At 37.0% G+C, this 13,290-nt stretch overlaps 1 protein-coding gene across 7 annotated transcripts in view; it reads right to left on the reverse strand.

Moving 5' to 3' along the window:
* Window positions 1–13,290, reverse strand: part of PPP2R2B (protein phosphatase 2 regulatory subunit Bbeta) — a 495,413-nt gene that overhangs the window by 103,570 nt on the left and 378,553 nt on the right. For all 7 annotated transcript variants that reach the window (XM_037800851.1, XM_037800850.1, XM_037800852.1 and 4 more), the window contains 2 exons: window positions 10,716–10,813; window positions 7,629–7,794 (listed from right to left, as the gene is read on the reverse strand). In XM_037800851.1, coding sequence (XP_037656779.1) covers window positions 7,629–7,794; window positions 10,716–10,813 — 264 coding nt within the window. The remainder of the gene's footprint in view (window positions 1–7,628; window positions 7,795–10,715; window positions 10,814–13,290) is intronic.

Genomic DNA, 13,290 nt, shown 5'->3' on the forward strand with positions numbered 1-13,290 from the left:
CAACATGAATAAATAACAATCATAAATTTTTGTGCACCCAATCAAGGTGCCACAAAATACATGAGACAAAAACACTGGCAAAACAAAAGGAAGCCATAGATGTTTCCACAACAATTGTGGGAGACTAACACATCACTGTCTCCTATAGATAGATCAACCAAACGGAAGACCAATAAAGAAATTGAAAACCTAAACAATCTGATAAATGAATTTGATTTAACAGACATATATAGAACATTACATCCCAAATTACCGGGATACACGTTCTTCTCTTAGTGCTCATGGAGCTTTCTCCAGAATAGATTGTATGCTGGGCCATAAAACAAGCCTCAATAAATTTAAAAAAAATTGAAATTATTCAAAGCACATTCTCTGATCACAATGGAATACAATTAGAAGTCAATAACCATCAGAAACTTAGAAAATTCACAAATATGTGGAGGTTAGACAACACAATCCTAAACAATCAGTGGGTTAAAGAAGAAATAGCAAGAGAAATTGCTAAATATATAGAGACGAATGAAAATGAGAACACAACATATCAAAACCTACGGGATGCAGCAAAAGCAGTACTGAGGGAGAAATTTATAGCTCTAAATACATACATTAAAAAGGAAGAAAGAGCTAAAACAGAAGAACTAATGGAGCTACTGAAGAAGCTAGAAAATGAACAGCAAACTATTCCTAAATCAAGTAGAAGAAAAGAAATAACAAGGATTAAAACAGAAATAAATGACATAGAGAACAAAAAAACAGTAGAGAGAAAAAATAACACCAAAAGTTGGTTCTTTGAGAAGATCAACAATATTGACAAGCCCCTAGCAAGACTGACAAAATTAAAGAGAGAAGACTCAAATAAACAAAATAATAAAAGAGAGAGGCGACATTACTGCAGATCCTGAAGAAATTAAAAAAATTATAAGAGGATACTATGAACAACTGTATGCCAACAAACTGGATAATGCAGAGGAAATGGACAATTTCCTGGAAATACATGAACAACCCAAAATGACCAGAGAAGAAATAGAAGACCTCAACTAACCAATCACAAGCAAAGAGATCCAATCAGTCATCAAAAAACTTCCCACAAATGAATGCCCACGGCCAGATGGCTTCACAGGGGAATTCTACGAAGCTTTCCAAAAAGAACTGACATGAATCTTACTTAAACTCTTTCAAAACATTGAAGAAAATGGAACACTACCTAACACATTTTATGAAGCTAACATTACTCTAATACCAAAACCAGGTAAAGATGCTACAAGAAAGGAAAACTATGGGCAAATCTCCTTCCTGAATATAGATGCAACAATTCTCAACAAAATACTTGCATATCGAATCCAAAGACACATTAAAAAAATCATACACCATGACCAAGTGGGGTTCATTCCAGGCATGCAAGGATGGTTCAACATAAGAAAATCAATCAATGTAATACAACCCATTAACGAATCAAAAGGGAGAAATGAAATGGTCATCTCAATAGATGCTGCAAAAGCATTTGACAAAATCCAGCATCATTTTTTGATAAAAACAAGTCAAAAGGTAGGAATTGAAGGAAACTTCCTCAATATGATAAAGGGCATATATAAAAAACCCACAGCCAGCATAGTACTCAATGGCAAGAGACTGAAAGCCTTCCCTCTAAGATCAGGAATGAGACAAGGATGCCCGCTATCACCACTGTTATTCAACCTTGTGCTAGAAGTGCTAGCCAGGGCAACCTGGCAAGACAAAAGAAATAAAAGGCATCCAAATTGGAAAGGAAGAAGTAAAACTGTCATTATTTGCAGATGATATGATCTTATATCTGGAAACCCGGAGAAATCAATGACACAGCTACTAGAGCTAATAAATTTAGCAAAGTAGTGGGATACAAGATTAATGCACATAAGTCAGTAATGTTCCTTTACACTAGAAATGACCAAACTGAAGAGACATTCAAGAAAAAGATACCATTTTCAATAGCAACTAAAAAAATCAAGTACATAGGAATAAACTTAACCAAAGATGTAAAGACCTATACAAAGAAAACAATATAACTTTACTAAAAGAAATAGAAAGGGATATAAAAAGATGGAAAAATATTCCATGTTCATGGATAGGAAAGCTAAATGTCATTAAGATGTCAATTCTACCCAAACTCATCTACAGATTCAATGTAATCTCTCTTAAAATTCTAACAATGTACTTTGCAGACTTGGAAAAGCTAGTTATCAAATTTATTAGGAAAGGGAAGATGCCTTGAATTGCTAAAAACACTCTAAAAAAGAAAAACGATGTAGGAGGACTTACACTCCCTTTGAAGCTTATTATAAAGCCACAGTTGTCAAAACAGCATGGTACTGGCACACAGATAGACTTATTGATCAATGGAATTGAACTGAGAATTTGGAGATAGACCCCTAGATCTATGGCCGAGTGATCTTTGATAAGGCCCCCAAAGCCACTGAACTGGGACATAACAGTCTTTTCAACAAATGGGGCTGGGAGAGTTGGATATCCATATCCAAAAGAATGAAAGAAGAACCCTACAACTCATACCCTACACAAAAATTAACTCAAAATGGGTTAAAGACATCAACATAAGAGATAGTACCATAAAACTCCTAGAATACAGGGAAACATCTTCAAGACCTTTTATTAGGGGTTCCTTCCTATACCTAACACCCAAAGCACAAGCAACAAAAGAAAAATAGATAAATGAGAACTCCTCAAACTTAGAAGTTTCTGTACCTCAAAGGAATTTGTCAAAAAGGTGAAGAGGCAGCCAACTCAATGGGAAAAAATATTTGGAAACCAGGTATCTGACAAAAAACTGTAATCTTGCATATATAAAGAAATCCTACAACTCAACGACAATAGTACAGACAGCCCAATTATAAAATGGGCAAAAGATATTAAAAGGCAGTTCTCTGAAGAGGAAATACAAATGTCCAAAAAACATATGAAAAAATATTCATCTTCACTCGCTATTACAGAGATGCAAATTAAGAACACAATGAGATATCATCTCACACCAATTAGAATGGCTGCCATTAAACAAACAGGAAACTACAGGTGCTGGAGAGGATGTGGAGAAATTGGAACTCTTATTCATTGTTGGTGGGTCCGTATGATGGTTCAACCACTCTGGAAGACAGTCTGGCAGTTCCTTAGAAAACCAGAGTTACCCTTTGATCCAGAAATCGCACTTCTCGGTATATACCTGGAAGATCTGAAAGCAGTGACATGAACAGATATCTGCACGCCAATGTTCATAGCAGCAATATTCACAACTGCCAAGAGATGGAAACAACCCTAATGTCCTTCAACAGATGAGTGGATAAATTAAATGTGGCATATACACACGATGGAATACTACGCGGCAGTAAGAAGGAACGAGGTCATGAAACATATGACAACATGGATGAACCTTGAAGACATAATGCTGAGTGAAATAAGCCAGGCACAAAAAGAGAAATATTACATGTTACCACTAATGTGAACACTGAAAAACATAAAATAAATGGTTTATAATGTAGAATGTGGGGGACCTAGTGATAGATAGCAATTAGTAAAAGGGGAATGATAATCTAATAAGAACAGATAAGTTATCGGGGGTAAATTTAATGTTCTGGGAATGCTCAGATTGACTATGGTTTGTTAATTTCTGGTGGGTATGGTACAAACAATTTCACAGAAATGGAGTTATCTTAGGTTATCTGTTTTTCTTTGTCCTTTCCTGGGTTATAATCTATATATTTTCTTGGGGTAGAGTAGGAACATGTTGGAAGTAAAGTAGTTTTTTTAGGTTATTTGTTTTTTCTTATTCCTTTGTTTTGGTTTTGTTTGAAATGTTTTTTTTATTGTTTTTTTTAAATTTTTTGATAAAGTTAATTTAAAAAAAAAATGAAAAATATATGTAGAGCCCACCCTGAAGAGCCAGGGGAAAATGCAGAGGTGCTGGGCTTCCACACCTGGATGGTTGCTGATGTTCTCACAAACATGGAGGACTGGCAGACTGATGTACCGAACCCTCTATCATGGGACTTGCCCTTAGGAAGCCTGTTACTGCAAAGGAGAGGCTAGGCCTGCTTATAATTGTACCTAAGACTCTCCCCCTGAATCTGTCTTTGTTGCTCAGATGTGGCCCTCTCTAGCTAAGCCAATTTGTCAGGTGAAATCACTTCCAGCCACACAACCCCACTCCCCACACATGGGATCTGACACCCAGGGGTGTAAATCTCCCTGACAGCGTAGAATATAACTCCCGGGGAGAAATCTAGATCTGGCATCATGGGATGGAGAACATCTTCTTGACTAAAAGGGGGGATGTTGAAATGAAATGAAATAAAGTTTCAGTGGCTGAGAGATTCCAAATGGAGTCGAAAGGTCACTGTGGTGTACACTCTTACACACCAAACAGATAGCTATTTTTAGGTTTTAATGAACTGGAATAGTTAGTAGTAAATACCTGAAACTACCAAACTACAACCCAGTTGCTTTGAATCTTGAAGATGATTGTATAACAATGTAGCTTATAGGGGGTGGCAGTGTGATTGTGAAAGCCTTGTGGATCACACTCCCCTTTACCCAGTGTATGGATGGATGAGTAGAAAAATAGGGGCAAAAAACTAAACGAAAAATAGGGCGGGAGTGGGGGGCGATTTGGGTGTTCTTTTCTTACTCTTTTTTTTTTTTTAATTGTTATTTTCACTTTTTCTGGTACAAGGAAAATGTTAAAAAAATAGATTGAGATGATGAATCAACAACTATATGATGGTGATATGATCAATTGATTATATACTTTGGATGACTGTATGGTGTGTGAATAAATCTTAATAAAAAAATACACATAATGAACTAACATAATTTAGAAATGTTTTTTGTTGCCTAATCATATGTTTACAACTCCAACATCCATTCCTATAAATAATTACTTTATAATAGTGAGAACTGATTCAGGGCAAAAAGGTATATTAGAGGGAGACATTAGTAAACTATAGAAGAATTATGTGAGGGAAATCTATGCAGTCATCTAAATGTTATTGTTTTAGAAGAACACTTGACAATTAGGAAAATATTCCTGTTATTTTTATGTTATAACCTTAAAAAAAACCAATCACAAAAGTTTGCAGGATATATAACATTTTTGTTAAGAAAGAAATTTATCCATGCCTTTTTGCTTTTTTTTCTTTCGGATATTAACTGTAGGTCTTTTTGGGTGGGAACACTTCTATTGTCTTCACTATGTTTTTCTGTGTTTTCTAAATTTTCTACAATGAACATGGACTACTTTCAGAGCAAGAAAAAGAAATTCAATGTAACTTCCCCTCTCATCAAGGGTACTACAGCAGAAGTAAAAATTTAGGTAAAGCAATGTGTTTTCACTAAATAATTTTAAGTTATAGATTCCAAGGGAATGTTGGTTTTATTTTTCATTAAAAATTATAAAGTTGGGAATATATTCTGGCAGAAAGTAAAAATTGCATCCAATATAATAAGATAAGCACCTTAAAGAAAAGAGAGATAATTGATGGTGAATTCAATCCAGTTCCCCATGGTATGGTTGCCTGGAGTCATTCTTGACTTTATTATCACACAATTTTTCTTGACTCAGTATCTTGAACCTTTGTGGATAAAAAAAGTCTAAGGAGCATGTGGCTGTTACTATGAGTAATGAGTTTTTCTTTCTTCTGGCTGGTTCTCAGAGTAGTTTATCATCACTTGTGGCAGCTTTTAAACACAATCTTACCATCTATCTTCATTTTCTCTTTTGTACAGTAATTCCAATTGTCTTCCATTAATTTTTACATGTTAACCTATTTGGCTTAAGGGGAATTCTCAACCTCAATATTAGTATAAAGAAGAAAATCACAGAAGAACATGGGAATTCTTCTTATAAGAATCATTTTGAGATGATGTTGGCATATGAAATGGCATCCCAAATGGGAAGATAATATCCTTGTTAATCAAAAAACTATTTAAAAACTCAATTAACAGAACATTATGCTATATAATTAATCTTCATTGCATTCTTCGATTTCTTTCCCATTCTCACCACAAGGTAGCTAATGTCTTTGAATTTTATTGTAATAATCAATAGGATAAATTTCATAATATAAAGTAAGCTAGTTGTAGAAGAGAGACACTTTTTCTCTGCCTGAAATAATTAAGTCAAAATCATCAGAAGCCTCTTTCATTCCAACTAGTACTGAATCTGAGGAGTCTTTGAGTCAAACTTATACAGCAAAACTGAATGGGAAAAAATTGAAACAAATTCACTGGGATTTGACTCCAAGAAATCAGAGTCCAAAAAAGTAATCAGAACAACAAACATAGTTATGAGAAAGAATGAATTACTTGGGATCTAGAGAAACTGGTAAGTGGAGATCTGGCCATATTGAGATTTGCTTGAATAACCAACCTTAAACTGGTTGTTCAGAACTGTCATTTGTAGATTTGTACATAGACTTTCCATTTGAGGGATTTGGGGGTCATATGCAGTAAAAACCTCCCCCCTTTTTTCATAAGATGAGCAAAAAACTGATAGAAATGAAAATAAAATAGAAATAATAAATAAAAATAAGAAATTCACAAATCATCCATAATACACAGCTCAAAATTAACTACCATGAACCTTTGGTGTGTTCCTTCCAGTCTTCAAAAAATATATATATATATATATTATATATATGGTTTGCATTTTTTTTTTTCACTTGTCATATGCTCATTTCACTTTCTTTGTCAATTCTAGGGGATGGTAAAAGCAAATCCCTTGCTTCTCGATTTATATTTCAATGTATAATCCTTGTAGACTGGTACACAGGAGGAAATGAATCACTCTCCAGATTATTTGCTTGAAAGGGTGTTTAATTTTTATAGACTAATCCTCATAATTATTATGCTGTTCAATTAGCACCCTTCATTCTCAACTTTATTCTGAATTGTTGTGAGCATGGCTAGCTTCTTTCAGCAAGGATATAAGAACCCGGAGGGTAGGTAATTCCACTGTATAAAGACTTACTGAGTTAATATTTAATTTGGCTCTTATTCAACCCCAACATCCTTTCTGACCTATCTATATCAAAATACCCCCTAAACCAAAACATGGATATGAACATGGAGACAGGGAAACAAACCATTTCTTGATCAATTCTTTCGAAGGTTCCTATCTCTTCTTGATCTGTGCTCCTAGCTTAGGACTTGATTGTGTCACAGACACACAGCCGTGCTTTACAGGCCTTAAAATATATTCAGGGATTAATAACATCTATTCAGTATGCCAAAGTCACGGAGACGGCATGCAGGGTTTCCTGAAATGTATTCACAGAATAACATTCAGTGAATCTTAAGACAGGAAGTTACATTCCAAAAACACCTGGAATTGATCTGTGTTAGCTGAAAACTGCAGATAACAGGTCTCACATAATTGGGTCATAAATTTGCTATTTTCCCAAATGATAGCTACTATTTACTGTGGACCTACTCTGTCAGGCACGGTGCTAGGCATTTTGAAGATATTTCTAATCATTCTAACAGCCTGGAAGGTAAAAGACGAACACTGATGAGCAGAGAGATTGCAATGTATGGTTTGGCAAACTGTATCTCTGAAAATACCCAACAGGACAAGTCACAGCACGTACCATTAGTAGATAGAAGAAAGTAGGCTGCATTCTGCTGAGGGAGCCATCTTATTTTATTGATTTTTTCTTCTATTTCTAAGCTCTTCAGGTAATCGAACTCGGGTTCATGGCTCTGGAATGTGCTGTAAACATTGTATTCACCCCTACGATGAACCTGATTTTTACTCTGTAGGAAGGGGAAAAAAATACACAAAAATTAAATCACATAAACCAAATGCAAATGTACCAATTCATCCATCCATCCATCCATCCATCCATCCATCCATCCATCCATTCATTTTTGAGTAGAATGAATAGGGTGGGATGGTACGATGTGTCCTTTGGGATGAGGGCAGAACCATGACAGCCAAGTTAAACCTTAGTTCAGTGGTCTCTAAGGCTTTTGATCATGCATCTCTGTTCGCAGGAGACCTGAACAGGCCCTCCAATGTACATATATTTATAAACTATATATATTAACTTCTGTAGTAATATATGGCATAGATCATAAAATATCCATAAATAGTAACTAAAATAGGTCTAGATTTTAAAATCATTATAAATGAAAGTTCTAATCTTTTCTTTCTGAGGCCTAATGGATGTCTTGGACACCCTTTGGAATGAGTCGTCCCACACCGGATTCCACATATATTTGCATCAATCCCCTACAAAGAGTACAAAGCAATGAACAGTGGCCTTTTAAAATCTCACCAGTCCCCAACAGAACCTCAGAGGTAGATATGGTAAAGAAATGAACTAAAGAGGCTCAGAGATATTAAAATGACTTGTCCAAGGTCACAGGCTCATAAGTAGCAAATCTGGGCATAGACACCCCCCCCCCCCTTTGTTTCCAACATGGATAACAAAAGCGACAGGAGCAAAGAGAGGACATCTGCATCATTAAAAGAATGATGGGAATTTACCTCTGGCTTTTCCCCAGCACCCATTATGCAAAGAGCAAACAGAAGGAACTAAATATATGATGAGAGAATGAAACACAAGGGAAAGGGGTCTGCAGAAAGGACAAGAGAAAAAAAAATGGGAGAGGAAAATAAGAGTGTGAAAGAGAAAGAGAAGAAGGAAAAAGGGGAAGGGAGTTTAGGATCTTATTCCCCAGAGCTTTGAGATTCAGGCTTTGGAGACTATGCTCAAAAATTCAAACCCATTTCTCACCAAATACTTGCTATAAAAGCTTGACTCTTAATAAGAGTCTCAATTGAAATATATATATTTCTAGATGGATTTAGAACATGTGAGGCAAAATCTCAATTTACCAACGGGTGATAGTGCTGGCCCCAGTGTGAAATGTATCTGTGAGGGCTCTGTTGCCCCTTTGAGCAAACTCCTCAGGAGTGTGCTCCTGAGAATTCACTCACAGAGTTTACCCACAGAAGTCAAAAAGCAGGACTGACCTAGACGGTTTTCACATGGCCTTTTTCTCAGGCATAGCATTCATTTCAACCCCAAGACTCGCTACAAAGCTAAACCTCCTAACGGCATGTTATTTATCCACATTGACATTTATTTTTTTACTGAATATAACCACCCTGCTTTTGAAAATATGTCCTCTATCATTCTACTAATGAATCAGCCTCCCCAAATATTTCAATAAATTAAAATAGGTGAAATCTATAAATAGCAAACAAAATGTGGAACAGAATATTACTAGCAACATGCTGCCTTGGGTAATTTATGCTAAATAGCTCCTTGGTTCCTCTTTATCATCACTGTGAACCTAATTGGATTTTTTTTTTAAAAATTGGAGAGAAGGTTTGAAATCAGTTTAAAAAGGACTCTTAATGCTGATATACTGCATTTCTATCCTGCTTACTGCAGAGAGAACCAGTCTACCTTAACAATAAATTTATAAGAGTGTTGATTTGCCACCATCCAAATCAGACTGTCAAGTGTGTGTAGAGAGTGCCAGACCAATTAGCACCAGGCAGCTCTGGAAAAGCAGGAAAAATTCCAGGTCAGGAAGAGCTATTAGTTCCTACTTGCCAACCATATTTCTGTGTTTCCAGGGCCAATGGAATAGGCTGGTGCCTGATTTAGCGCTGAACACTTGAATTTATACAGAATCCTGAGGGATTATGATGCCCGTATAGAAATTAATTGCAAATAATGTGCAATTACCAAATATATCACCTCTAAATGAGGCTTTCTCTGTTCGAGGGGAAGTGCGACACAAATGGCTTAAAGGCACCAAGCAGGCTTTAAATTGCTAGGGAAGCCTCTTGTGAAAACTTCCTCCCACACTGGGCCTCCCCCTCGGTTCTGGAGGGAGCTGAGCACTGGGTAGCTCTCCAAGGCGGGCGGTGGCAGATGGGAGAGTCACCAGAGTCCAGAATGGCCTGCTGGAAGTGCCAGGACCATGCCAGGGAGGCCGAGGGAATTAAATTGGGCCAGAATCCCACTCTGTCAAAACAGAAGCAGATACCACCCAACTCAATTTATATGAAAAAGAGAAACAAGTCCTAGTGGAACACAAGTCCCAGGAAGAAAAAGGCTTTTGGAGATGCCCTGAAAGTTAGAACTCTTGCTCAGTAATTGTGCTGCATGTGGCATTCGTCTGCAGGGACCCTCATGTCACCTACTATAAAATGCCTGCTGTATGCGTTGCTCAGATGTCATTTGGTGGGATTCTGCTCCCTTTGGTAGGGGGAGCTACCATTTTCTTCTCTACTGACCCAAGTTATCCTCTTCATATCTGTTGGCAAATAAAGCCAATTATTTTTTCCTATGTTCTGGCATTACCCAAAACCAAGGGAGACTGAATTTCAATAGCTTGAGGACAAATTCCGATCAAAAAGGAAGAATTGTGCTCCACAAGCACCCATGGAATTTTTGCAGGTTAGCTGAGAAGTGAAGGCGTTTTGAATGTGTGATATGCTGCTTGAAAAGATAAGTCCATGCCCAGAAAAGGTTCTATTTTCAAGTGCTTTTATGAGCCTGAATGTGGAAGTGTTGATGTTAATGACTTTTTGGCAGTTTTTAGTTCGCTAGCAAAGCAGCAAGGTTAAGGGTGACATGTGAGGATTAAGGAACAGTGGGGAGCCTCTTTTATAAAGAGAAGAAAATGGGCATTTTGCATTCATTGCCACTTACCTCCTGCTCTCGTTGAAATATTACAACCCGACCCCCTTTGTCCCCTGTTGCTAGTAATTCTCCTGTGTGGTTGAATTCTACCGTAGAGATAATGTCAGCTGAAAAGAAGAAGACAAAGGCAATTTAAGTAACTGCACACTTACTCTGGAAGGATAGATAATAGACATACTTTTCTGTGCATTTATGGGCTTAGGGCTTTGTCTCTGCAGTGGAATTTACAAGGATTTTATGCTCTGTATTTTAAGTAAAGTAAATTTCCTAGATGCCCACTCTGAACTGTGATCTCTTGGAATATCTGGAGAGAACAGACGGGAAAGCACGCTCAGACCCTTTGGTTTTGACCAAGAGAAAATGAATTTCTTTATGGTTCAGGGAATAGTAACTTTTTGCCAATTTCTACCAACCCCCGACCCTTCAGCCACAAGTAGCCTTTTGCATTCCCTTTGCTTTGCACCAAGAAACTTCTCCAAACAGGTTTCAGATGTGGCTATTCAAATTAGGGCTGAAGACAGTGATGAAACAGGGCTGGGATTCGTGAAGCTCAGATACCAAAATTCAAGTTAACAGAGCACAGAGAAATTTTTTGGGGAAACTACAAGAGTTGAACATTCAAAGAAGGGCCCCCCACAATGCTCCAGCTTGACCCCTGCTCGTCTCCCTTTTCATGTGAGCCCAACACACGCCTCTGGAAGAGCACAGCCTTATTACAACCCAGGAGAAGGGAGCTGTGAAATGGGTCATGAGGTCAGAGGGGAGAGGGCCATTTGTACTCTGTAGTTTTAAACAGGGAAAATGCACAGGCGCCGGGAACTCAGATCACAGATAATTGCTGAAGGAATGCCAGCCAGCCTGCTAAGTCTTTCTTTGACGCTGGTTACTCCCCGGAGGAACATGGACAGGTAAATTACCTATGATTGGATTTATTAGGGCTATTTTTAGAAAAATGTCAGAGGTTAATTCCCCTGCGATTATTCCCCTGCAGGGCTCCAACAATTGCTACAGAGAGTGCAAATGAGTTAAAAAAAAAAAAAAAAAAAAAAAGAGGCAGGGTAATTATGACTATGGCCATTGACAGAGGAACATTCTGAAGATAATATCTATGTGAGAAAAGCAAAGGGGAAACAGTGAGGTGGAAAACTAAGGCAATTACCCCTGAATAATTCAAATTTCAAATCTTACTTTTATATCATCATTTCAGGATTTTCTGGGTATGCCTGATTTATTCAGGTAAGTAGTGTGAAATTCTCCACTTACATATAACTGTCCTTTCCATATATGAAAATACTAGTGATGGTCATCCTTTGTGTAGTGGTAAAAAGAATAAGGCACAAGCCATAGTCACTTTCAAGCTAGACGCATTTAAAAGAACAATTCATGAATTCTTGCTTTGGCCCCTCATGATTGACACAGGGTGTAGCAAATTCAAACCCCTATAGGGCAAGACAGGTAATATCATGGAATGAAGCAAACCAGGTGAACTAGAAAGCTGGTGTCCCCCTTAAGGGACAAGTGGCTACTTAGCTTCGACTAATTGTGCCTGTGAAATATTGCAGGCACTGCCAGATGTTCTGACTTTTTAAAAAAAAAGAAAGTGGAAATCAAGATTTTTATGCAAAATCTCTTAAATTTTAAATACTGGCAACTAATCTTTTTAATGTCATGTCATAAGAAAAACAATCTCATCTGTAGGCTGGCTATGGCTTGTGGGTCACCAATTTCTACAGAATCTGCATTCAGAAATGCCCATTATTCAGCTGTAGAAAGAAATGAAGTCCTGATACATGCTACAACATGCATGAACCTTGAAGGAATTATGTTGAGTGAAATAAGGCAGACACAAAAGAACAAATACTGTATGATCTCACTTACATGAAATAATTAGAATATGCAAATTTACAGAGTCAGAAACTAGAAAACAGATTACCACAGGCTGGGTGAGGGGTGGGGAATGGGGAGTTAATGCTTAATTGGTACCGAGTTTCTGTTTGAGGTGATGGAAGAATTTTGGTGGTAATGATAGCACAATATTGTGAATGTAATTAACACCACTGAATTGTATATCTGTAAGTGGTTAAAATGGGAAATTTTAGGTTGCATGTGTGTATATATATATACATATATATATATATCCAGAATAAACATTAACAACAACTATAGAACTGTACAGCAGAGTGAACCCTAATGTAATCTATGGACTATTGTTATTAGTACACTTATAATCAGACAGTTTTATCAATTGTAACAAAGTTACCACATTGATGCAAAATGTTAATAATAAAGAAAACTGTGGGGTGGTATATGGGAACTCTACTCTCTGCCTGATTTTCTGTAAACCAATAACTGCTCTAATAAAAAGAAAAGAAAAAAAAGAATATGTAACCTCATTCCTTATTGAAGCTCTAAATTGGAAATCTAGTCCATTCACTCAGGAAGACCCATCCAATGAATGCTACCTCAAGGAAACACATGGAAACACAAAATAATCTACACAGTTACCAAGCTCCTGATACAAAGCTTAAAAGGCCCACTTATATAAAAAGAGAAGAAAGACAGCCCAGCATCGCTGGGAAGCCAG

Source organism: Choloepus didactylus, chromosome 13, assembly GCF_015220235.1.
Source record: "Choloepus didactylus isolate mChoDid1 chromosome 13, mChoDid1.pri, whole genome shotgun sequence".
Taxonomy (NCBI): Eukaryota; Metazoa; Chordata; class Mammalia; order Pilosa; family Megalonychidae; genus Choloepus; species Choloepus didactylus.